The sequence below is a fragment of the Aethalodelphis obliquidens genome, unplaced genomic scaffold (assembly GCF_003676395.1).
Source record: "Aethalodelphis obliquidens isolate GAN/ISIS:26980383/991018 unplaced genomic scaffold, ASM367639v1 scaffold42, whole genome shotgun sequence".
In the NCBI taxonomy this organism is placed as follows: domain Eukaryota; kingdom Metazoa; phylum Chordata; class Mammalia; order Artiodactyla; family Delphinidae; genus Aethalodelphis; species Aethalodelphis obliquidens.
In genome coordinates, this window is record NW_020837986.1 from 5,157,641 (window position 1) to 5,184,397 (window position 26,757).

Sequence of the window (26,757 nt, forward strand, 5' to 3'; positions counted from 1 at the left end):
CACTCAGACACTCCAGGTCTGGGGTTGCCCACCGGTACAGTCAGGAGCAAGACCGGACAGGGGCCACACTCTTCCAGGGTCACAGCTGTGTGCAGTCCATGATTCTGGATCACCACAGGAGACCAGCGTTTTTAACTCTTGACACGGAACTTAGTATGTGGGTTAAAAGTTTGTCCTTTGATAACGCAAGTAATAGACAATGAGAATCATGCAACTTATGTTTCTGTTTTTGCCTTGGCTTCCATGAAGTTTGTCAGGTAGAGAAACTGGCTTAGATTTGAGGCATTTTTTTTTTCTCCTTGTTTCAGTATTATTTTAATTTTTGGTATTTTTAGTTTATACTTAAATGGACCTATTTCACGTATTTTTTCACAAGTTGCAATAGTTCCTTTTTGGAAGTAGGCAGGGTGTGAACAATGATAATAGAAACTTGCTTACGTTGTATCTCTGGAAAATGCTGATAAAACCTTCACTGATGACCTTACAGGTCAAGGTACGCTTCTGAAGTATCTTTTTATTTATACCCAACCTCTGCCTCTTTCCTATATTGATGATGAAATATCTGTGTTTCTTACTCTGCAGAAAAAACTGCATTTTGGCTGATGAGATGGGCCTAGGGAAAACAATCCAGTCCATCACATTCCTTTCAGAAATATTCCTCAGGGGAATCCACGGCCCTTTCCTCATCATTGCCCCGCTCTCCACCATCACTAACTGGGAGCGGGAGTTCCGGACGTGGACAGAGATGAACGCCATCGTGTACCACGGCAGCCAGATCAGCAGGCAGATGATCCAGCAGTATGAGATGGTGTACCGAGATGCACAGGTGAGCCCTCCACCCGTCACAGAGACCTGGGACAGCTTTCTGACGTCATGGTTCAAAACAGCCTTTCCGTCCCTTGTCTTCCAGAGTTTAATGCCCTGCATTGGGTTACTGTTGGCTTACTCTGTAGAGTCACATGTTTATTGCGGTAGACTTCTTACTCCTTCCTGGTGATTTAATTTGTGATAAAACACAGAATTGGAGGGCATGCTTTCCACTCTGACATATACCAGAGGCTCTTTAGGACACGGAAAGCTTGGCTTCTTGGTTGGCTTACGAAGTTGCTTTTACATGCACAAGGTTTTATCTGAGTTGTTACGTGCTCAGTGAAGAAAGTGAGCGGAGGAATTCGTGTACAAAGGAAGGATTCTCAGCCAGGGAGTTTGGAGAGAGAGGGAAGGTTAACAGATTTGACGTGGAAGGATGAAGAGAAAACAAATGGTTAAAGGCACAATAGAATTTTTTAAGACATTTTTGTTTTTGAACATCTCACTTTGCTGAGTATCCTTGTATGTTTGTTCGGAGCACTGGTTTTTATAAATAAGGTGAAAATTAAATGAACTCAGAGGAAAGGCAGCGCTCACCCCAGAGGTTTCACAGACAGCAGGAGGAGACACTGAGAAGAAATTTAAGACGTGCTGTAACGTGAAGCTCTGCTTTTTAAAGCGATGGTAGCACTAAGATAGGCTGAAAGACAAAGGTGTGTCCTGCCTGGTAGCACTTGTCCTGGGTGAATCAGGATCATGATGTCGAATCTGTTCTAGAACCCAAGTTACAAGGTGAAATTAATTTTACCTGAAAAGTAGCAAAGAGGGTTTCCTTGGGCATTCCAGCTATGCATAGACCAGCTTCTGGCTGGGAATGTGTGAATCAGCACCCATCTGCTTTCCTTATCATGACAGTAAATAAATAAAAAGCTTCCTTTTCGGCCTTCCACATGGCTCCTCTGTCTCACTTTTGTGAGGGTACGTGCTCTCTTGCTTTTGTTTCATTGATGTAATGGGGTCTCTCTCTTGTCTAAATAGCTGGTTCATTGTCGTATTCTCTCTCTTCTCAACTGAAGAAGAAGTGCTTATTGGCTCTCACCTAGATCCTAGCATTTATAGTGTTGCCTCCTCTAACCCAGCTGGTAACCCAGTAGCTGGATTCTCTGGCCCTGCGTAAAGCTTTGTCTTTGCTTCTGTCATCTCAGGGAAACCCACTGTCAGGAGTCTTCAAGTTCCATGTCGTCATTACAACGTTTGAGATGATCCTGGCAGACTGCCCAGAGCTGAAGAAGATTCACTGGAGCTGTGTGATCATTGATGAAGCCCACAGATTGAAGAATAGGAACTGCAAACTTCTGGAGGGCCTGAAGCTCATGGCCCTGGTGAGAGTTGGCAGGCTCTTTGCATAAACACAGGCCCCTTCTGTTCACAGTAGAGGAAGCATTCTTTAGCCATCTGCATGCAGCTTACTTGTGCACAGTCTGCTCACCCTAGATTTTCTTTTTGCCCACCATGGCTCTGATCGTGCAGGAAGCAAATTTTTTTCGTTATGAACTGGGTCAACAATTTGGCCTTTGCCACAGACTGATTCCCAGAGGGACCCAGGGAAATCTTAAATACCATGAAATTTGTGACCTGGAAATGTAAGATGTTTTGGCTTGTTTCCAGGTCCCTGAATGATCTGGTACCAAAGGTGATGGCCTTCAGCATTACTCCTCGGCACAGTGCCCAGTCTGTGGCAGGCAGGCACTCCATAATATCAAATGAATGAATGGATGAATGAATGGGTGCTTTAACTAACGTGAAATTGCTCCTGGGCTCAGGGATGTGAAAGGAAGGTTGATCTGGTTATTGATGTTGTCACACTTATTCTGTAGAGTCACATGTTTTATAACCAACCTCTGCCTCTTTCCTATATTGATGATGAAGTATCATCATCTGGCAAAACAGAATTGCCACCAATAAAGCCCAGAATGCCCTGGCATCATTTTCCCACCAAAACCTGCTGTTTTGGTGGTTCAGACCCTGTTCATCCCGTGCTGTGAATCCATGCAGGAACACAAGGTGCTGCTCACAGGGACGCCCTTGCAGAACTCGGTGGAGGAGCTCTTCAGTCTGCTCAACTTCCTGGAGCCGTCACAGTTTCCTTCAGAGACTGCTTTCTTGGAGGAGTTTGGAGATCTGAAAACAGAGGAGCAGGTAAATAGGAGCCTGAAGGATTTGAGGAGACAATGTGGTAATGACCCTCACCATCAAGGGAAAAACAAGTCACCATGGGGACAGGAGTTAGCAAGTTCTCACATCTCTCGTAAAATGAGCATTGCCTCCTTTATTTCATTTGTTTATGTTGAAGAGGATAAACTGATTATTAGCAGTTCTTATAACTCCAAAGAATAAATGAATCAACATCCAAAATGCCTTATATCTGGCCTCCTGCCTTCACTGATCTCATATGTAAGTTCAGTGATTTTGTTCATAGCTCTGGCCTCAGGGGCTTGCTTCCCTCCTCCTCTGCCTTCTTCATCCTTCATCCCTCCTCCATCACCTGCAACATGTTTCCAGGCTCATTTTCTTGAGTGCAACAAAATACACAGGTAGTGAGGAAAAGAAGGCAGGTGTATATACCAGAGTAGTGGGCAAGTCCAGTTTTTTCCAAATCAACTAAATGTCCTGTTTTCAAAGATCTGGTTCTGCGTCTAGCTTATTAGACTCAAAGCTGTTTCAAAACAAACCAATCTATCTACTACGGGTAGAAATCTCAACTGGACATTGCAGAAATGAGGCAGACAAGTTTAAATGCCGTAAGAGGAACAGTTAATAGAGCTGAGGACTTTTAAAGGCGAGAAAGGTCACATCTGTTTGGAAATTAGGAACGGCTTCATGGAGAAAGTATAATTTGAGAATAGACTTTTAAGGGTGGGTAAGTTTTCAGTAGGCAGAGAGAGAGAGATGATGACTGCTTTGCATAGGAAAAAAATAATCATAATCAGCCGTGGAATTTATTCAGTAGTTGGGAATCGTCTGGGTTGAGCTGGAAACAGGATGGATGAATTGAGGAGTATGAAGCCGGAGGAGTTTAGCGACATATTGTGGGAAGATCTTGAAAGACAGGTTGAAGGGTTTGGTAAGCATTAGAGAAGCAGTGCAGGGCTTTGATTGCAGGAATAATTAGTTCTGCTAAATTAATCTAGCAATGGTGTGAGAGTGGGTTGGGGCCGAGAATTTGGGAACTGAGAAGGTTTGGGAATTTCACTAACAGAGAAATCAAGAGTACACTCTGTGGTCCCAGTCTGTTTGTTTCTTCTTCTGTGGCGAGTCAGACTTTGAGAGCAGTGAATAATCAAACTTAATTCCACTTCTCGACATTTGCAGTATCTATTGATCTTTCAAAAGCCAGCTCCAACCCTCTCTCCATTTGTGGACCATTAGAAATGCATCCTCTTCTCCCATTGCACTTATTTTGTGGTATGCATTTTTTCTTCTTCCTGGACAATGATCTCCTTGAGGACAAGGCCCACATCTTCTGCAAAGTTGTGTTTGTTGTATTGACCAGCAGTGTCTGGCATGTAGTATACTCTAAATGATTCAAGGTATGAACCAAGTGAAGGGCAAAAGCTGAATCCAGCATGTGGCAGATTGGCATTTGTCCCTGTCTTTAACGATTACCTAGCTGTGTCTCTCCTCTTTGGGTTCTTACATAGTAATTCCTTATCCATTTGGGGGATTACAATCCTAAGTACCATGATTGCTAAAACAAAGCATTCATTAAATGGATTAGATTTAAGATTGGGGTTAGTTAGGAGCAAACCACAAAAACGGCACCAACTGTCTATATATCTGGTTATAAAGTAAAGCATATTCATCATTGTTTAAAACCTGCTCCAGGAAGTAACTCTTCTAAATCACTCTCTGTAAATCACTTTATATTTCATCAGGAAGCATTGGTACAGCCCACAATTTATTTCTGCAGAATCTACCCCTTCTGAAAGTTTTGAACAGCTCTTTATGACTTGAAACTTGATCTTTTGCACTTGCCTTTTCTCTTATTTTCCCACCAGGATTAATCTTATTGGTATCATGTTTTAGCTCAGGGTGAACTCAGGTGCCTTGACTTTGAATCCCTTCTCTGCCCTCTTCTTGGGAGAGTGAGCAAGTCCCTGTGCCAGTGCGGTCAAGTGCGTAGAGATCTGCTGTCCAGGCCTGGACCGTTAGGAGAAGAACAGACAAATCATAGCAAAGCATATGATCAGGCTCAAAGTGCCCCTGAGATGACAGCTTGCATGATGGAGTGGGAGGTGTCACCTTACCACATTAATGCTCTACATAGTGCTACCCCCAAACTTGTTTGCTGCTGTCGTTATTTAGATGTAGGAGGAATCCATTTCCAGATTGCCTCTGCTTCTTTTTCTTTTTTTAATTTGATGTAAATGACAACAACATTATATTAGTTTCGGATATATGGCATGATGATTCAGTATATGTAGTGTATATTATAAAGTGATCACCACAATAAATCTAGTTAACATCCATCACCATACATACGTAAATTCTTTTTTCTAGTGATGAGAGGTCTTAAGGTCTACTCTCTTAGCAACTTTCAAATATACAATATAGTATCACTAACTAGAGTCACCTTGCTGTACGTTACATCCCCAGGACTTATTTATTTTATAACTGGAAGTTTGTACCTTTTGACCCCCTTCATCCATGTTGCCCACCCCCAGATTCCATCTGCCTCTCACTTTGTTCTTTCAGCATCTTCCCTTTGTAAGGTATCACTTGTACCTTCTAACGTGGCTTAAAATATTCCTCAGGTAATTGCTGCACAAGTGTGCGTGTGAGAGAGAGAGGTTTGTTTTCTCCATCCAGAAGAGGTCCTGTCTTTGTATCTTTCTCCCTTTGTATCTTGTAAGGTTGCCACATAGGTTCTCAGTAATTGCTTGCGAATTAAAACCAGATCCCTTTTTTCCCTTCAGTCCTATTATAAGCTCGTCATGTTCAGGGATCAGGCATGATCTTTCATTTAATCTGCTGCCACAGTACTATGATTAGGTGCTCAAGAGATTGTAGTGAATGTTGGAATACCCCAGTAACGGTTATTGAATCGGGATTGGGGCAGGTGAACAGGTCTCATTTTCCTGGGCAGGTGAAGAAACTGCAGTCTATCCTCAAACCAATGATGCTTCGGCGGCTGAAAGATGACGTGGAAAAGAACCTTGCTCCCAAACAAGAGACGATCATCGAAGTAGAGCTGACCAATATCCAGAAGAAGTACTACCGTGCCATCCTGGAGAAGAACTTTTCCTTCCTGACCAAGGGGGCCAATCAGCACAACATGCCCAATCTCATCAACACCATGATGGAGCTGAGGAAGTGCTGTAACCACCCCTACCTGATCAACGGTGAGTGGGGGACATGGGGCAGGCATCTTGATCGCCAGCAGTCTAATGTTATCAAGTTCCCATGGAATGCCAGGGTGTGTATTCTGACCTTTTTACAGAGTATTAAACTGAGGTTCAAAGAGGTTGATGGATCTGCCTAAGCAGTCTGGCCAGTGAGTATACAGAGCCCTGTTTTGAGCCTACCTCTACCAATTCTCTGCCCATCAGAAGGTGGATATCAATTGTCAGCCTGCTGTCCTTTGTGTACCTGCGGTCTAGTCCACACTTTCCACTTGGTGCAGGGAGATGTGTTACTTCATTGAAAAAATGATCATGGTGCAATGAGATTAAAACTCTCTGCAGATAAATTAACAGTTAACTATACTGAGTAGAGAACGTGTTGGAAGGTTTTTTTTATTATTTTACAATAAAACTTTTTATAAAATTTTATATCAAAATATGGCTTGGATTTACTGATCCCAAGCTTTTATGGTACGAGAGGTGTGTCTTTTTGTCAGCTTTCTCTGAAGGTTTCTTCACTTGCCTAAGTCAGCTTGGTATTTCAGATCCTTCCTCTCCTTGGTCAGACTTCCCAGGAAAGCAGAGCACCTGTGTTCTCTGCAGAACAGCCCTGCCGCCTCTAGAGCCCTCTGCTGAGGGCATGGGATGGACACACAGCATTGCCTCACTGGACTGTTGGTTTGGGACCTAAGAATTCATTTCATTTTTTTCTAGGCTCTGTCAAGCAGAGGGTAGCTATTACTCTTATAGTTTGTTCAGAGAATAGTTTTGTTCCATTCTTTTTCAGGGGCAGAGGAGAAAATTCTGGAGGACTTCCGGAAAACCCACAGCCCTGATGCCCCCGACTTTCAGCTGCAGGCCATGATTCAGGCAGCAGGGAAGCTGGTGCTGATTGATAAACTGCTCCCTAAGCTGATTGCTGGCGGCCACAAAGTACTCATCTTCTCCCAGATGGTGCGCTGTCTCGACATCCTGGAAGATTATCTCATCCAGAGAAGGTGAGCCTTGTGTCAGAGCTGTGCATCAAGCACTGCAAGCAGTTCCTTTTCTTTGGTGCCTTTTTGATTCATTCAAAAATTATGTTTTAACAAGAAAAAAGCATTAAAAAAGAGACATAAGAAATCTTCTCATAAAGATAGACTAAAATTCAGAGTAGAATCTTATGACCAGTTTTAACTGTCTAGAGTGAATTTCCTAGCCTATGATGTGGAGCCCTTGCTTTGCTTAAAAAATAACTTTTACATGTTTATTTATATTCTCTTTAGTTGGAAGAAACAATTCAGTTAGCATTACAGAAGGTTAAGAAAATAATGTTGTTGTTTTTTTCCCTTAATAATGATGAGAAAAATACACCCTGGAAAGCATCACTGTATCAAGTTGCTGAAAGGAGGGCACAAGCTGACAACTGCCAGAAAAAGAACTTGGGGATGTTTTATGTCTTAGCAAACGCTCTAAAGTTTTATGATAGCACTCACTATGGCATCCCAGCTTATTTTTTTGTTCATACTCCTGTAATTCCTTGAACCTAAGTTCCATTACTTATGCAGGTGAAAAGCCTGGGGTGTTATGTGTGGGTTGTTTGGAGTCTATATGGGTACTACATTTGTTACATTATACACTGTACCTTCCATTTCCAGTCATTGGGATACATCAATCATCTGAATGGCAAATGGATTTTTAAAATTTACTCTTAATCATAAAGACTTCTCCAGATCTTAGAAACTATTAGACAAGGCATTGCTAGGTTTAAAGGACATCCTTATTTTTATATAGTCATCATAGCAAATCTCTGTTGTGTTAAATGTTCTGCTCCTTAAAGAGTCTGTTTGTCCTTATAACATGTAATTTATAGAAAAAGTATTAAAGGAAACGACCAATTTAACTGTGGGTTATGCTGACATTTAATATTACATAAATAATTCTCCAAAATCGGATTAGGCAATAAAAGAATTTCTCAGAGCCCTGTAGTGGAGATCTCTAGGTAAGGAATTCTTGAGACTTACATTGTTTTTTTTCTTTGAAGAATATATTGAAACTAGAAAGCAGTTTCGTATATTATAAATTCACTATATATGAATTACCAGAACACTTGCTTCTTATGTAAATATATTATCTCACTCTTCAAAATGTATGCAACTACTAGTTTGCAGTTTTTTTTAAAGATACCCCAAAATGTGTAATGAACAGACTTTTGCTAAGTTCAGATGTCTTTATTTAGCTCCCTTATATGCTATTTTTCCTTATCATTTATTGGTTATTTTTATTTTCAAATTGTCTAAAAATTACAGTTTTTCTTGAAACTAGGGACAGGTTATAATGCCGCCACCTGCTCGAAGTTTCCATTCACACTTGGGCATTTATCTTTTTAGTCTTTTTTTCTTTGTGCATACATACATTTATTGTTGTTGATTTGTTTGAATTGGGATCATATTTTACATTCTGCTTTGTAACTCACCTTTTTATTTAACATACTTTGAACTTTTTTCTTTAATTCTTCTTCTACCACATAGTTTTGATGATCTGCATGATACTCTGTCTTGTAGGTTGTTTTCAATTTTTCAGCATTTTAAGGAACTCTGTGAATATCGCTTTGCATTCGTTGTGAACGTTTCCAGTTATTTCCTTAGAATACATTATGATGTATATTTTAAAAAGCATTTAATACATATTTCCAAAACACCCTCTAGAAAGACATTTTTACTGTGTCTTTTAATGGCGTATGAGAATGACTTTTTTTTCATACTCTGATCAATACTGTTTTTGCGTTTTCGTCTTTGCTGATTCAGTAAGCCAAAATTATGGTCTGTTGTTTTAATTTGTATTTCTGATTATTAATGACAGTTTCATATTTATTAGCTGTTTATATTTCTCTTTTTGTGCATTGCTTTATTCATGTTCTTTCTCCATTTTTTTTGTTACTCTTTGCCTTTTTGTTTATTAATTTATAAGAATGGCTTGTTTACTTAAGAATATGGTGCAAATACTTCCCCAGTGTTGTTCTTGACTTTTTCTTTATGGCTATGGGTTTTTGTTTGTTTATTTTATTCTTAGAAGTTTTAAATTTTATAATAGTCAAATCTCTCAGTCTTAAAACAGCTTTAAATAAACTTAAGTACTTATTTATGCTTAAATTAATATGCTTAAAAAGGCTTCCCCCACCTCTCAACTATGCAGTATTCTGAAGTATTTTCTTTTCACTCTCTTATGACTTCTTTACCCCAGCTCTGCACCCAACAGGATCTTCTGACTTTAATATCATCATTACTTTTCTCTTTTTGATTTAGTTTTTAAATTTTCTTCAAAGTTATACATGCACATAATTTAAAGAGCCAAATTATTCTGTTAGACCTATGAAAAATAGCATTTCCTGATACCACCACATACCCCCAGTTCCCCCCCACCTGAAGCATTTACTTTAAACTCCTTATGCTATTTCTTTTGGTATTTATAGCTATATAAACTCCTTATGCTATTTCTTTTGGTATTTATAGCTATATCTCTAAGTAATGTTAGTAGCTGTAATTTTTTTTTTCCGTTTTAAGTATTATCTGTTCTCACTATGGAAGATGAATATTTCCCTTCTTTCACTGCCCCTCGTAATTACCACATGTGCAACTCCTGTCCTCTCATCTTCCCAACCTGCCATGCAATACTTTGGGTTAAATTAATATTCAGTGTTTATTATGATTTATGTAAATGCTGAGTTATAGCTCAGCCATGTAGTATGCTGTTTACTGTTTCTTTCTTGCACAATTTTTATTTTTCCCTGAAGCTAAAAATTATTTTTTATTCGGTGCATATTTTTAAATATACTTATTATAATTCAGCTCCAAAATTTACTCTGGTTGTCTAAATCTCCTCTTGTTACGTTCAAGCACATCAGTTTCGTTTCTGAGCCGTCTCTCCCAGGACCTTCTTTCTTCTCTCTGGGCAGTTACCCTTCCTGCCTAGTACACAGTTGCCATCTGTGATCTCTCTTCCTTTATCACACTGACAAGTTTCTTTCCTTCCCTCTTGAGTCAAATCTTGTTGGTGGATCCCATGTACCTCTTTTGGGAGCTTCTGAGAAAGGGTGAATGATAAGTGAATTTGAGACTTTGTCAGAATGTTTTCAGTTTACTCTCATTCTTGAGCAGTAGTTTGGTTGAGTTTGAGGTACTAGGTCAGAAGTCACTTTCCCACAGAATTTTGAAGTTGTTAGTTTACTGTCTTCTAGCTTCCAGGATTGTTGAGAGGTTCACAGCCCTTCCAATTCCTGGTCTGTGTATGTGACATGTTTTTTCTGTTTAGAAGCTTTGATATACCCTCTTTGTCCCAGTCCTGTGAAATCTGACAATGAACTGGATTTTGTATGGTGTCTGTTGAACTGGATGCTTTGTAGGTCTTTCCCATTTGAAATTATGTTCCTTCAGTTCTGGGGGATTTTCTTGTATTTTATCTTTCATTATTTCTTTCTGTTTTGTTTTCTCTTTGTGAAACTCCTGTTATTCATGTCAGACCTTCTGGTCTGATCACCTAATTTTCTCTTTTCTCTACTTTCCATCTCATTATATTTTGCTGTACCTCTGGTAGAATACCTTTATTCTGTCTTCCAACTTTAATCCCTAGATTTTCACTGTGTAATTATATTTTTAATTTCCTAGTTTTCTTCTGTAATTTTTCAGTCTTTATAGCACTCAGCCGGTTATCACACAGGTGCAGTGTTTTGTCATTCTGAGATTAATGATGATAGATTTTTTACAATCTTCCTACAGTGTCTGTTTTCTCAAGTCAAATTTTTCTTTTTGTTTATGTCTCTGTCTTCCATAGTAGAATTCTGGGTTAGCTTTTTTCCCCCCTCCTTTCAGCACTTAGAAGTTACTCTATTGTGTTCTCACCCCCGTGATTTCTGATGAGAAGTTTTGTAGTCATTTAAGTGGCTGTTCCCCTGTATATAATGTATTGTTTCACTCTGACGACTAAGATTTTCTTTTAATTTTCAATTTGCAGCAGTTTGACTGATGTGTGAAATTCATCCTGTGCAGAGTTCACTGACCTTCTTAAATTTATAATGTAGATCTTTCATCAAGTTTGGAAAGCTTTAGGTCAATAGTTCTTTGATTTCTCTTTTTTCCTTTTGCCCTGTTTTCTTGTTGCTCTGTGAGACTCCAATTACCTGTATGTTTGACCTTTAGATATTGTCTCACAGCTCCATAGGCTCTGTTCTGTTTTTTCTTTTTTTTTCAGTCCTTTTTCTCTCTCTTGTTTTGTCTGTCTTCAAGTTCACTGACTCTTTTGTCTGTCATTTCCATCATGCTTATTAAGCCCATCCATTGCTTTCTTTATTTTAGAGATTCTATTTTAGTTCTAAGATTTCTATTTGTTTCTTAGTGTGATGTTTTGTTTCACTGCTGCAATTTCCTATCTTTTCATTCATTATGTACATTTCTTTACTTCGCTGAACATAATTATAAGAGCTGCTTTTAAAGTTCTTGTCTGTTAATTAAAACATCTTAGGTTTGACATCTGTTGTCTTTCCCTTTAAGAATGGGTCATGTTTCCCCTGGACATTGTGAATATTGTGTTGTGGAGATTCAGGATTCTGTTATATTGCTGTGATGATGTTGATGGTTTTTATTTGGAGGCAGTTAAGTAGGTGAGTCTCAAAATGCAAATGCTGTCAGCGTCTCTGGTAGGTAGCAGCTCCAATCTCAGCTCAGACTACTTTCAGTCTGCCCCAAGCATGTGTGGGTCAGAGGTCCACCAGAGACTTAGAAAGAGTTTATACCCGGTGTGTGGGGTTCACCATCTCTGTCTCTTTACTTTCTGGCAATCCCCCCTCACCCTCTGGCAGTCCTGGTTGCCCCAGACTCCTTCTCTTGCTGCCTCTGGTCAGAAAGATAGTGGCTTCTCATCAAGATTTATAGCTGCCCTGCACCTTTGCCATAACTCTGGCTTCTGTCTGGCCAAAACCACAATTTCCTGTTTCTCTCCAAAATCTGCCTGCTTTCCTTAACCCTCTGGTGCCCTCAGATAGGTTTTTCTGTTCATTTGTTTTGTTTTTGTATTTTGCCCAGATTTTGTGGTGGTTGTTTACTGGAGGATTGATGTGTTAAGACCTTGCCCCTCCACACCAGAAGCAAAGCCTCAAAGGTCAGAGGCTTTCCTCAGATGTCTGGTTTTGGCTGCCAGATGGTAGGCACTATCCAGAGATTAGAAGCTCTGGGCATGTGGGCCAGCTTGTTGGCTACCTTATTCTCCATCTGTGAACACTGTCCGTCTAGCTGGACCATTTCATCAGGGAACCTCCAGTGTCAGTGCTTTGGGATGTTTTTCTTCCTCTCTCCTGCCCAGAGGGTGGGAACTTGATTGAACTGGGAGCTGACTGTGGGGAAGGGGTGGAGAGAGGTAGGGAGGTCTCAAGATCTCTGCTTCTCTTCCCTTTTTTAGTATGGTACCTCTGCCTTTAACTGTGTGGTGTCTCCTAAGGTAGAGAGAGGTACAGATCTTTTTTATCCTCTCAGCACTGGGGTGGATGATGGATAGGCTAACAGATACTTCAACAGATATTCAACCAGTTAGTTCCCTTGTTTTTAGACTTTCTGTATCTCCACTTTCAGGGATACCTGGTGCCACCAATGCCTGATCCCTTTGGATATTCTGCCATATTGAATTAGGTTATTTCTCACCTGGGATTCTGCTTTCTTCAAATCAAATATCACTTGGTTTACTTTCCAAGTCCCAGAATTTTCTCCTGTTCTGTTTGTAGGTTTATTGGGGGGAAGGCATTATTATGCATTTTTTTAAAAATCCCTTTACCTATCATTTTTCTAGACATTTGAGGAGATAAAAGAATTAAATGTACATGATAATTCATAATCTTTAATTGGACTTCTTTGATTTATTTTTTATATTTCAGTCTTCAGTCCTTCTACAATTTTGGTAGAGGGCATATAATGGGGGTCTAATTTAATTTATTCCCAAATATTTTTGATTGTTTGTTTATTAAATAGTCCATCTTTTCCCCCATTCATATAAGACAGTATGCATAAAATATATTGAGATGTTTGCTGGGTGTGTATGTAACCTTTCTATTCTTTTTTTTTTTTTGCTGTACACGGGCCTCTCACTGTTGTGGCCTCTCCTGTTGCGGAGCACAGGCTCTGGGCTCACGGGCCCAGCTGCTCCGCAGCATGTGGGATCTTCCCAGACCGGGGCACGAACCCATGTCCCCTGCATCAGCAGGCAGACTCTCAACCACTGTGCCACCAGGGAAGCCCCCTTTCTATCTTTTGATCAATATTTCTATTCCTTTGCTCATATATTATTACAGATGAACTTCAGAATTGTTCAGAATTGTTCTTTTCTTTTTTTATAAATTTATTTATTTATTTTTGGCTGCATTGGATCTTCGTTGCTGTGTGCAGGCTTTCTCTAATTGTGGTGAGCGAGGGCTACTCTCCGTTGTGGTGTGCGGGCTTCTCATTGCGGTGGCTTCTCTTGTTGCAGAGCACAGGCTCTAGGTGTGCCAGCTTCAGTAGTTGTGGTGCGTGGGCTTCAGTAGCTGTGGCTCGCAGGCTCTAGGGCGCAGGCTCAGTAGTTGTGGCACACGGGCTTAGTTGCTCCGTGGCATGTTGGATCTTCCCAGACCAGGGCTTGAACCCCATGTCCCCTGCCTTGGCAGGCAGATTCTTAACCACTGCGCCACCAGGGAAGTCCCCAGAATTATTATTTTTTAATATATCCCTGACTACTCCAGTCCTCACTACAGAAAAAAAAATTATATATTTACATATCTGTATTTATCTATGTGTACCTATATCCATTTGTTGGGATTTTGATTGGCTTTTACACACGTAGTAGGGTAGAATTGACGTCTTTGCAGAATTGAAGAACATGATATTCACTGCACTTACTCAGGTCTTCTGTATACACTGTTGATTTGGTAAATATTTATAAGGTACCAACCTTGTGCTGAGACCTCTATAGGTGTTAGGGACACGGTGACCAAACCGACATGACCTCTATTGCCAACTCCTGCTTATTTCTTATTAAGGTTAATTGTAAGTATTTTATATGTTTATGGCAGTCACGAACGGCAGGTTTTTGTGTGTTTTTTTCACTCTTTATGTTCTCCAGCTGGTTATTGCTGGGAGATGAGGTTGTTCATTTCCCTTCAGGCCTTCTGAGGTAAACATTTCCTGTTGTGCCAAAAACGTGTCATTTCCACCACCACCACCCCCGCCCCCACCCCCCGAGTACCCAGAGGTTTTCCAGAGTGCCACCTGCTTCTTGTTGATATTCGACAGCGACTCAGAATTACAGTTTGATCGACCACATCAGCTCCTAGGGATTTTGTTCAGAATGCAGTTGACACAAAGGGTTAATTGCTGCACTGATGTCTGGTGCGAAAATTTAATGATGTCTGATTTCCTCACTCAGATTTACTAGCCTTCAAGATTTTCTTTGTTCTTGAGCCTTGTTGTCACGCCAGCTGTCAGTTTGGTTTTGTTCCCATTTAATTTCATGCCGTGCTCATACAGGGGTGAGGGCATGGCCAAAGGATCTGGCTCGGGAGTGAGGAACAATTTAATTGAACTCTCAGATCACCGGCTTTTTATTTTAGTTTTGTGTTCTTCGAGAGCAGTCCCTCAAAACTGAGTGATAGAAATGAGAATTAACGTTCTAATCATCCTGCCCAATTTCTAAAACTGTGTTATATCATAGATGGCCAAACACTATCCAATTTTATGGGAATTTCTTTCCCTAGGTGATTGCCGAGCTATATCATCTCTATTTATTGGTTTCTCCTCCTCCTTAACAGTATGCTCATTCCCCACCTCAGATCTGTGGGCATCTGGCTCCTCTCTGCTGGTTTAGGGGTGTCTTGTCAAAGAACATTGAGTCCTGTATGCCTGCAGCACTAATTGTTCACGTGTGTGAGGGTGGGGTAGTGGCAGCTATCATTTAATTGAATCTCAACCCTGTCTTCTGACTCCAAATCCTGTGCCTCTTCCACTGCATCACATACGTGGCCAAACGTACGAGTAACTCGGTTCAGTTCCTAGGTGCATTGATTCATCGCAGTCATTTTGGATATCTGTAGTTTCTCTTCTTAACCTTCCGATAGAGTTACAGGTTTTCCAAGTTCACCAGAGTCTCTTACTTACCTTTATTTTTGTCTTTTAAGTTTTTAGGGAAATCTTCCTACTGCATTGAAATATAGGGTACAATGTGAAGGCCATACAGCAAACTGGTTAAGAGTGTGGACTTTTGAGTCAAATGGATCTCACTTACCAGCTGGGTGACTAAGCAAGTTATTTCGCTTGTGAGGCTGTTGGTGGTGGTGGTGGTGGTGGTGGTGGTGGTGGTGGTGGTTTTTGTTCTTGATGTTTTCTCAAGTGTAAAATGGGGAACTGCCTCACAGGATTATTGCCAGAAGTAAATGTGATGATGCATATAAAGCACGTATCACATATCGCAGTGCCTGGCACAGAGCTTGGCACTTAGGAGCTTACTGCTAATATTGTTGCTGTGGCTGATATTAATAAAGATGATAATTTTATCTGACTGCTTCATAGTTGTATAGAATTCAACCTATGACCCTTAGCTTTTAGCTTAGGACAAAGTCTTCTTAGTCTGCCTTCATGACAATCCTGTAACCACCACTGCTTTTATTTGCCACTGTAGTCTCATGTATTATTCTTAAGTTTATTGCATTAAAAAAGAAGAAAGGAAGAATCTGCATCTGTAATTCCAGATGTGGGTGCACTCTAGCTTTGTAAAAAGAAGACAGTCTTTTTGGACTTGGGTCTTTGCTTTGTGCGTGTCCCTTCTGAGCCTGAATTGGTCTGCTCTCTCTACCTGTATTTCCTTGGGTGATTGCTCACGTGGATTTTCCTTTTACTCGAGGAAGTCAGGATCATGTTGCCCAATTTAGTTATCTAGAGCCACTCCCCGCCAGAGTCATCTACCCCTAGAGGATCTATCCTTAGTCTCTTACCAGTTGTTTATCTGAATTTTTAGAGATCTGATTTCCCAGATTCTGGGCTGCTGAGAAGGTTTTTGTCAGGATTCATGTTCTTGACTATCGTGGGGTCTAGGATGTCGTCCTTTTCTCACATGGTTCCTATTACATATACTTCACCAACCAGTTCTTGCTTGTTGGTCAAAATTGGGCCCAGGGTAGCATCCCCATATTAATTTGTTCATTGTCAAGGGGTAAATAAGAAATAAATAAGACTAAGCAGCTATCCAGATTGGTACGATGTTTTAATTCTGTGCTGATTACATGATCTCCATCATAAACAAACCTTCTGTGTTTTCTAATTGGATGGACAGATGCTAATAGGCTCCCATAGCAGTTTAATTTCCTACTCTCTTTCCTTTTACCTTCTCCTCACCATGCTTTTCACCCTTAATTCTTAACTTTCTACACAGGTATATGCCTTCTTAATGATATTCAGCTTTGCTTCCTCACTTTATTTTCCTCTAAAGATTCTCCTGGCTTCTTTCCAACCTGACACAGCTCAGAAACCTTTCCTGTGATTTCTTCCTACTTGCTTGGCAATATGCTGCCCAGAAGACCTTGGTTTCAGCTACAAACCTGGAGGTTTTGCTTTCTACCTCTGAAGCTTTGAGGAACTGTTAGGATAGAAATGACCAACCCAGACATGAAAAGACTGCCTGTCCATCCAGTCTGCTTCCCATTTTCAGTCCATCCAAAAGCAGATGGAGCCTGATTCGCACTCTGATTCCGTGTTACGAGTTCTACTGAAAGTAGATGGTTGAGGCTTTTATTTGCTTTTCCTGGTCTTATGATTAGATTCAGTGCAAGAAAATTGGGAAACACTTGAGAGTAAGTTTGCCTGGGCAGTGGGGATTGATATTTTATGTTTACAGTTCCTCTAGTCCTCCGTAGTTTGGCTGGTTTTTTGTTTTGATTTGGTTTTCGTTTGTTTTGAGAGAGGGGGACATATTGCAGTGCAGTTTTAGGTGTCTGCCCTGCTGCATATGTAGAGGGGGGATTCTTTTAGACCTCTGACATTAGGTCCATATTTAGAAGTGACGGGTTTAAGGCCGTTAGTCAACAGCTTCCTGCGTTGTTTCTTGTTCTCCACTGAAGTCATGATTAACACCTGGGCTTTCGTTCGTTTGGGTCCCCTCAGATACACCTATGAGCGAATTGATGGGCGAGTACGGGGAAACCTGCGCCAGGCAGCCATCGACCGGTTCTGTAAGCCAGACTCAGACCGCTTTGTCTTTCTTCTGTGCACCCGAGCGGGAGGCCTGGGGATCAATCTCACAGCTGCCGATACCTGCATCATATTTGATTCAGACTGGAACCCACAAAATGACTTGCAGGTAACCGTTAGGATGATTGCTGTTTGCCTTAGCTGTCCCTGAATCCAAGAACATCATGACAGGGCCCGGCTTAGCTATAGAGAGTGTCTGCCATGCTCCATGCTATTGCTATGGCTTCGGCCAGGTGGCAGGCTTAGGGCCTCGGTCAGGGTACAACTGAATAAAAAGTAAATATCGAGCCTTCCCACGAATCCAAGTGGTTCTTCCCTTTTACTACAAATCAAATGGTATTTCACAGTGGTAGCCTCCAAATGTAGATTGGAACTACTGTTTATCATCAGACATAAAGAAAGATACGAAGCTTGACTAATTCTCTAATTCTTGACATACGGATTGATTCTGGCGTTTTCACTCACTTTGTCTGTTAGATGGTCATATGTCGTATACAGTACATGAGATGACCCAGAGGGCTAGGAAACTTCCCTGGTGTGGCAGGAGTGACTGAGGCTTCCCCAGTAGCTCATTTGCTCTCCAGTGAATGCAGCATAGTAGGGTTGATGTGGGCCCGGTTAAGCGTATTTGCAGATTAAATTTGCTCGTTTTAACCAAACTGAATAATGGTGGCTTGAAAAGATTATGGCAAAGATTGGAGCTAATACATTTTAAAAGCAAGTGTAAACAAGCAAATGACAGAGCTAACACTTCTGGTTCAGAATTCCTCATCAACCCCGTGTGAAAGTAAAAACAATGACATTCTAGCCAGATTGCACAATAAGTCAGTCCGAAAGATTCTAACTTGTCAAGAAGGCTATTTTAGATGACAGTTTTACATCCATTATCATTAACAGCAAACTTCATCCTGAGTGTGTATTGGATCTTGGGACATCTGCTGATACTCAGAGTGTGAGTGTGTGGCTCAGAGAGCGTTGGGGACCTCAAAACCTTTTTCATGATACAGGTGATTGATAAGAGAAGTTGGAAGGCTGCTGTTTCACAAAACTGAGGAGGTGCCCTAGGGGATACTGCCGGGAAGGGATGCAGAGAAAAGGAGCTAAGGTGATGGGTATCCGGGCTTCTTCTCTACCTACCATGTCACACAGAGTCATTCTGCTTTGTCTTTTTCATTTAACGAGTTTCAAAATAACATTTTGTTTGAAGAAAACAATCTACTAGTTGAAAAACCAGTGCTCTAAATTATTATGTTGGTGACAGCTGGGTAAAACGCAGGAAAAAAAATCATCGTAAAACAAATTCTGTGGCACTATGTTCAACGTCCAACTTGAAAAATCAGTGGCTATGGCCAGCTCCCCCTCAGGCCTTTCTGCTGGTGACGGGATATTTCGGTCAAAGATGACTTGCTAGATATGACGAATAACCAATATTTTTTTTCTCAAATAACCAATTTTTAAAGGAGTTAACATAGTCAATGCCAAAGTAATAATAATCAGTAGAAACTATTTGATCAGGTCACCAGCAAGAACCTGATTAGGATAGTGATGTGGATCGGGGGGGGAGACTGTTGCCAGCGGGCTAGCCGCCTGCTTTTAAAATAGTTTCATTGGGATATAACCACACCCATTTGTATACCTGTTGTCTCTGGGTGCTTTCATGTTACAGTGGCAGGGTTGAGTACTGCAACAGAGACCTCATAGCCCACAACATCTAAAATATTTACTATTATAGAAGATGTTTGCCAACCCTGAGACAGATGGTTCCTTAAGTAGTAAGTTCTTGACCCCTGTAAAGTTCTGTGCTCCTTTGCAGTGCTCACCTGACTGTGAGGCTCGGAACCTGGGCCAGTGACGGTATGAGAAACGGGTGGCCGTTTGGAGGCCGTGTTAGCTGGGCACGCCTGAAGGACTTTCAGGAGAAAAACTGAAAGCATAGGGCTGGCATTTAGAGACAGGTCACTGTCAGAGGCAGAGATTTTGGAATCATCATGCTTCACCTAGTGAAGTCTAGACATTGAAGGTGAAATACCAAGAAATGGAAAAAGCAAGAACGAGAATGACCAGGCCTGAAGGAGAAGGTAAAGTCCTCTGAGGTGATTGATTTGTCTGTACCAGCCAGATGGGGTGGGTGGCGCTGTCCAGAATTAGGGTCTGGGGAGAAGGGAGCAACTTTGGAATGGCCCCTGCTGGAGGAGTAGCAGGAGATGAGTAAAGGAATAGCAGTAAAGTCCAAACTGAAATTGGACAGTGTGAGAGTTCTGTATGCCAAGTCAGTTTCTGAACTTCTAACGCTCAACCTCAGTGGAGAAACAAAGACCATGAACATTCGGGCGACTTAGCTAGGAGTGGAGAACACTTGTAGAAGAACGTAGCAGAAGGTAAATGAGTGTCGATGTCAGTGAACAGCCCCAGGTCCACGTTAGAGTTAGAATTCCTCAACCTGTGGTCTTCCAGACTGGCTGCTTTTTTGGTTATTTTTATTTACAGCTTGGTAACCACGAGGAAACCCTCCTTTATTTTTGAGATGTCTGACCAGACTAGGTAGGAATGAAAGAATTGGCAAGAATAGAGTAATTTTCGGGCAGGGAATTGGGTCTGTGGTTATTGGTGAGTGGGATTGGTGGGCTGTTCTGAGTTGCCCCCAGAGACGGAGCTAGGTTCTCGGCTTGCTTGGCGTGGGGAGGAGAGCACGAGAGCTGGAGACTGCCCCCGAATGGTGCGCACTCAGCACACTCTCCCTGGCATCTGCCCTTCACCCACGTGCTGGGAATGTGATGTAGAAGACAGAGTCTGGAGAGCAGGTTGCTGAGACCATCATGTGGTTCACAGGACTGCAGCTAAATCAGCTGTGAAAATCAGCGAAATGCATTCCTATCCCTAACAGAGCAGAAAACTCAACCAGGCGGCTCCCTGGTACTGTCCTTGCTAGGAAGTTAGGTCATGTTAACTTGGACACAGTCGTTCACACATATGCACGTATTCTGATACTTTTTGTAAATGAGTGAAAGCTTTCAGTCATCTTTAGTTCTTCATGGTTATTGAAGAACCACAATTCCTACTCTGATACAAGATGATCGTATTTCCTTTAGAAATGGGCTTGGCATAGAACATTCATCTGTGAGTGGATTGAAGCACATGCTACCTGATATAAACATCAGGGCCACGAAAAGAGAGTCCCATTATGAGCGTGGTCTTACCCTCTACCCTAGTGGAATTTTAGCATAGCTCCGGAGGTCAAGTTCAGATGGTAGAACATGTAAGTGTTCACTCTGGTCTCAAACAGCCTGGACAGATGTGGTGCAGTCCGTGCTTATCCGGAGTCGGGACAACATGGGGAAGCAGTGACAGTGCCAGGACACTGCTTCTCGACCCCTAGGCAGACCCCCTTCGAGCCTTGACAGGGAAGCCAACCTGCTTAGGGAGAGGCTGGGCTCAGCCCAGTCCCTGAGGCAAGCCTGCAGACAAGCCAGCTTCCATGGCTGTGGAAACAGAGCTGCACTGTCTGAAAACTCAGCTGGAAGTCAGAGAGCAGAGTTACCTTTTCTGGTGCTTTTTTGTTATTATTAAAAGTTCATTCATTCAGCCTTCTGGTCTTTTGGCTGGGGTTTCCTGTGCTTTGGGGGTAGAATTAGAGGCTTAGGACTTGCTAGAGAAATATGTATGTTTTTAAAACCTAGGTGTTCATAAATCAGATGACATTGGATGTCATCCTGTTTCCTTTGGTCTCGTTAGAGTCTGAGGAGTCCAGTAAATTGTATTTCTCTCCCTTTTGCCTCCAAAAGAACCAGTTAAGAAATAGACCCAGGAGTGCAAAGGATCAAAGCATCAGCTTTAATAAATTGTGATGGTGGATTAGATGGTATAGCTTGACCTGTAGCCAGACTTAGACTTCCGAGGACTCCTGCACTCGTGCACCCTCATCCCACAGTTAACCTTGCCCACTGAGAACTGCTGGCAGCCACCTGCAGAGCAGAGGCTGTCCTCGTATGCCTGCAGTGACAGAGGGGGGACTCTGCCCTCCGCAGGGGATGTGGGGGGTGAGTCTATAGGAGCTCGGACCGGATCTCCCGTTTCACTGATGAGATCAGTCATTCCTTTGGAGTAGAGAGGAAGGAGGTGAAAGAGACTGTTGTGTTCCTACCTGGGAGCCGACATTCCCTCCCGGAAATATGAGGACAGAGAACTAGGGCTCCTGCTCTCGTGTCTACTCCATCAGCCCTTCCCAAATCCTTCTGCTCCCCTTTCCAGACAAGTGAAGGCACAGGGTCCTTAGGTTCCAGGACAGTACGTTCTAGTAAATCAATTTTTAGCTCCCTTTATTAGGGAGGTCTTATCTAGAGGATCAAGTAAATGCCACACCCTCTCTCAAACCTTGAACATGTCTGTGTTAGCATCAGTGTGTGTGAAAAATCAAACTGTGCCTTCACCCAGGAGGGACAGCTGTGATTCAGTCCTGGTACGTCAGCTGCAGCAGGTTTTGTGTAGGTTTTCTATAGTACCTGTAACCCCTGAGTTCAAAAAATGGCAAAGGGTGCTTACCGTAGCCTGAGAAGGGAAAAGAGCAGTGAAAAACTGGTTTCTTTACTTCTTCTCTTTACCTCTTCTCACTGCTGCCAGCTCTGAGGGCTGAGTGGGCCTGTGGGAAAAGCAAGGTACCGTGCCACCCTTGCAGAGGCCACAAGGTGACAGTGGTAGCACGGCACAGGTCCCGTCCTTCCTGTGGATAAGGTTGTCCCCGAAGGGAGAATTCAGGAAGCCTGGGCGCAGGTGTCCTAGCCGAGAGCACAACCACAGGGTAATGCGGCTCCTGCCTGTGCCGAGGATTGTGGAAGGGAGGAGGGAATCCAGCCTGAGGAGCCAGGGGCTTGACACTCCGCCCCAAGAAAGCAGAGGTGCCGGTTCCCTTTGCCACTCCCTCTGCCGCCATCATATCGCTGGCACCGCCTCTTGCTTGGTAGAATGTATGCCTGCACTTGGACGACTAAACTCTATTTAGTTTACTTTTCCTCGCTGGGAGAAAGTAAGGCTTTGTGAGTGCTTCATTACATGGTCCAGGCGTTCAGTGAATGTTTGTTATGTTTGTTGAACACTGGAATGTGCCGGGCACCGTTTAAAGTGTTGGAGACACAGCAGTGACCGAGACCCATGGTGTGTGTGCTCTCATGAAGCTTTCATTTTAGTGGAGCAGGCAGGCAAAAAAACAAGGAAAAATAAGTAAGATAGTCCCAGATAGCGATACTTATTACGAAGAAATGAAACAGGATAAGAATAATGGGGATTGGACGCCCTGATGTAGAGGGTGGTGTAGGAAGGCTTCTTCAAAAAAGGTGACATCTGAGCAGAGACCTAAATGATGGGGACGGGGATCTTAAGTTATAAAATCAGTAGGAAGAATGTTCCAGACAGAGGGAACAAGAAGTGTGACGACTTAGAGTGGGGTGAGCGTCGGTGGTGCACCTGAGGCAGGTGGGACAGGTGCTTACAGTACAGCGTCAGTCCCAAATAAAGTGAGTCAAGTTTCTTTTAAGTACTCTCCTGCCTCTCTTTTCAGTGTCCTCTCTTTCTCACTCCCTGCTCCTTTTTTCTGCTGCCCAAAACTCCCTTTTCCCATGCTGTTAACTTGCCTCTCCTTGCTTCCTATTCTCAGCCAGGTCTTGACTGACTTATGACACATTTATTGAGCCCTACACACCAGGCCAGGCCCTGGGGAAGGAAAAGTGCTCAGGGCTTTTGAACCACGCAGTGGAAATAACAGTGCAATGAGCAATTATCGGCGTTCTTTCCCAGAGGTGTTTACATTTTCAGAGGGGTTGATACCTCTCCCCAAAGGATAAATCTGGAGCTGGAAATTTCAGATTCCAAAGTAGGCCTGCAAAGGAGATAGTTGAGGGAGGGCAGCTTCCCAGTCAGTGCCCACTGATCCATACTGCACTGAGAGCCCCTGATTCCTCTTCTGATGAGTAGGTGGCCAGCGGATACAGACTTTCTGTGTGCCAGGAGAAATGTAAAATTGCTGGACGTGAAATAAAATACTCATGTGTAGAAAATGAACTGGGGAAGTGTCCCAGCATGCTAGACGTGGCTGGGTTCTTGTGGGACTATAGGTGATTTTTTAACCTCTCTGATGATGTAGATTTTCATTCAGGTACAAATAGTATTTCAAAGTATTAAAGAAAATGTACCTTTAAAATGTAATAGAACTAATAATTTGAAAGAGTAATATAAGGATCAAGAGAGGAATCAACATTATGTTGGTTCTTTGTACCAGCTATTTAATTTTCACGTGATTGTAAAGACGTGGTGTAAGGTTCTGGACTTGCACCTGACAACAGTGAATTGAGGGCTGGAATCAGTTGGAAATCTGTCACTGTTTGGAGACTCCGCCTTTCTACCCATCACAGTCATTGGGATCTGTGTCTGTTTAAAATTTTTCTGAACCTGACTACTTGTTTCTTGTAGGCTTTTGTTCACCTCAAATGTGTTAAAAAGTACAGAACAAACTAGGTGCCTACAAATCATGCAGGAGAGCATTGGAGCTCTGTAATTTCCCCTGGGATGGAGGGCCGTGGGGACAAGGGGTAGCACCACTGCCTCCTACTGGTGGTCTAGCTCCAAGGGTTCTATGTTTATACCTTTGCTGGTGTGTTTTGTTTGCGCTTCACCTCAGTTGTTGACTTAGTTCTCAGTGTTTCTCTTTACCACATTTTTGTGTGTGTGAGTTCTGAAAAGGAAAATAAGGAATATATGAGATTTGACTGTAAAATGGCGAGTCTCTTAAATGTGGCAGGACTCATCCTGCTATCCTTCAGGTAAGTCGTCTTGGTAGAGAATGTGTTTATCTCCTGGTACCATCTAGCTGCTTGTGACAGTGCCCCCTGCCCACCCCCAGCCCCAGCAGAGGTTTGTTTTCCAGACATGGGTATCCCAGGACTAGTGAGGTGGCTTCATGGTGACATGAGAGTCCCAGGTCCCTTCTGTCTCTCTGCTCCCCCATCCTCAGTGAGTGTGGTTCACACGCTCTTGCTTCCAAGATGGATACTTCAGACACCAGGTAGGAAAAATAAGGAAGGAAGGTGTGACACTTTTTTCAAGAGAGCAGAACTTTTCCAGATATCCCTGATAGACTGCTGTTACATCTCATTGTCCAGAACTGTATTACCTCGCCAGCCCTGGGAGGCTGGAGATGGTTTCAGTTGAATACATCGCTGCCCTTGTATAAGAGTCAGGGTTCTGGTATTGAGGACAAATGGGGATATGGATTCCAAGAAGGTAGTAAATTAGTGATGTCTGTAGCTCTCCTCTATTAGACCTTTGCTCAGAATATTTCTTAAACTCCCTCTTGTAATTTGCCCTCAACACCAGGTAAGCCAAAACAAAGAAAATCAGTGTCAGTACTTAATGAGCACATATTATTACTGCCTTACAGTTTCCACAAACCATATTATTTACCTTGATCACTTCCTTCATTTACCAGAGCTATCCATCAGATTTTCTCCTAATAATGAAGATTTACAATCACTAAAGATAGTAAAAGAAGGTGTGGCAACTAGTTGTAATAGCCAAAAACAAAAGAACTTAGTTGTCCATCAGTAGGAGACTTGCTGCCTAAAACGGTATGTTCAGCTTTGATAAAAGAATGAGGAATATCTCTACATACCGCTATGGAGCCATCTCCTGGATATATTGTTGGGTGAAAAAAAATAAGGTGGAAAAAGTATGTATGGTATGCTAGCATTTATCTAAAAAGGCTGTCTGTCTGTCTGTCTGTCTGTCACGTCTCCCCGCCATGGAAAGATTTTAAATGGTTGCCTCCTGGGGGGAGGCGGTGAGGGAACAGGGAAGTGGCGGATAGAAGCTAGTTTTTCTGAATATGCCTTTTTGCATATTTGACTTTGGAACCATCCTAAGTGTTTTATAGCGTTATAAAACAAAACTTTAAAAACTTTCTATTCTGAAATCATTTTAAACTTTAAAAAAGGTGCAAAACAGTGCAGAGTTCTAGGATCCTTTGCCCCGCTTCCCTTCATGTTAACATTCTGTATAACCATAGTGTAATTATCGAAACCAGGAAATTAATATCAATACAGTGCTCTGATCTATAGACCCTGTTCAAATTCCTTCATTTTTCTATCGGTGTTCTTTTTTCTGGTCTGGGATCCAATTCAGGGTTTCACATCTCCTTTAGAAGTTACAACTCCTTAGCCACCTCCAATCTGTGACATCTCCTGTCTTTCCTTAGCTTTCGTGACCTTGACACTTTGGAAGGATACTGACCAGCCGCTTTGTAGAAGTGTTTCTCACTTTGTGTTTGCCTGATGTTTCTCTCATGATCAGATTTGAGGTTATGTATTTTTGGCAAGAATATCATAGAAGTGATGTTATATCCTTCTCAGGGGGTACATGATGTCGATATGTCTTATTACTTGTGATGTTAACCTTGATTACTTGGTTGAGGTGGTGTCTGCCAGGTCTCTCCACTGTAAAGTTACTATTTTTATCCTGAAACGTAGTCAGTATGTTGGGAGGAGATATTTTGAGATGCTATAAATATCCTGTTTCCTGTCATACTTTTGCCTATTAATTTTAGCACTCATCAGTGGTTCTTGCCTTCAGTAATTATTACGATGGTGTTTGGCAAACGGTAATTTTCTATTTCAGTCATTCCTTCTACAGTAGGAATTGGAGTCCTACTGTAAAGAACAGCTGTCCTTTGCCCCCCATTTCTTTATGTATTTGTATTGGTATGGATTCCTGGATATCGATTTTACGTTATAGGTTATAATGCACTACTCGCACTGTTTATTTTGCCGTCCAGATTTGGTCATTAGGAGGCCCTTCAGGTTGGCTCCTCTGTCCTTTAGACATGCTCCTGTCAGTTTGTGAGCACTTCTTATTTTCTGGCACCACAAGACACTCAGGTTCATGTTATATTTTTCCTGCCATATCCATGGAACTGACTGTTCCTCCAAGGCTCCCTGGTTCCTTTTAGTTGAGAATGGCATTTAGAAACCAAGGTCTGGCTACTAGGTGTGCCCGTTGCCACTGGAGTGTTACTGGTTCTAGACTCTGAGCAGACAGAGCTAGGAAATACAGATGTGCATACTGACACAAGCGCTGGTACCACACCTCTGTATTTATTCCCTGTCTATCCATCTGTAGTGAGATTTCTGATTCCAGTCCAACATCACAGGATTCCTTCTAGCCTTCTGCACTCTTCCGAATTCATAACTCCTTTCTCTGGCTGTGAGAAGCCTGGTCTCATTGTCATAACACAGTACATTTACTCATTTGTTCGATCTTCGTATATGCAT

At 42.1% G+C, this 26,757-nt stretch overlaps 1 protein-coding gene across 1 annotated transcript in view; it reads left to right on the top strand.

Moving 5' to 3' along the window:
* CHD6 (chromodomain helicase DNA binding protein 6) overlaps positions 1-26,757 on the top strand; it is a 172,467-nt gene that overhangs the window by 84,316 nt on the left and 61,394 nt on the right. The window contains exons 13-18 of the mRNA XM_027078281.1: positions 583-826; positions 2,016-2,192; positions 2,866-3,009; positions 5,957-6,212; positions 7,000-7,210; positions 17,360-17,555. Of these exons, the coding sequence (XP_026934082.1) occupies positions 583-826; positions 2,016-2,192; positions 2,866-3,009; positions 5,957-6,212; positions 7,000-7,210; positions 17,360-17,555 (1,228 nt within the window). The remainder of the gene's footprint in view (positions 1-582; positions 827-2,015; positions 2,193-2,865; positions 3,010-5,956; positions 6,213-6,999; positions 7,211-17,359; positions 17,556-26,757) is intronic.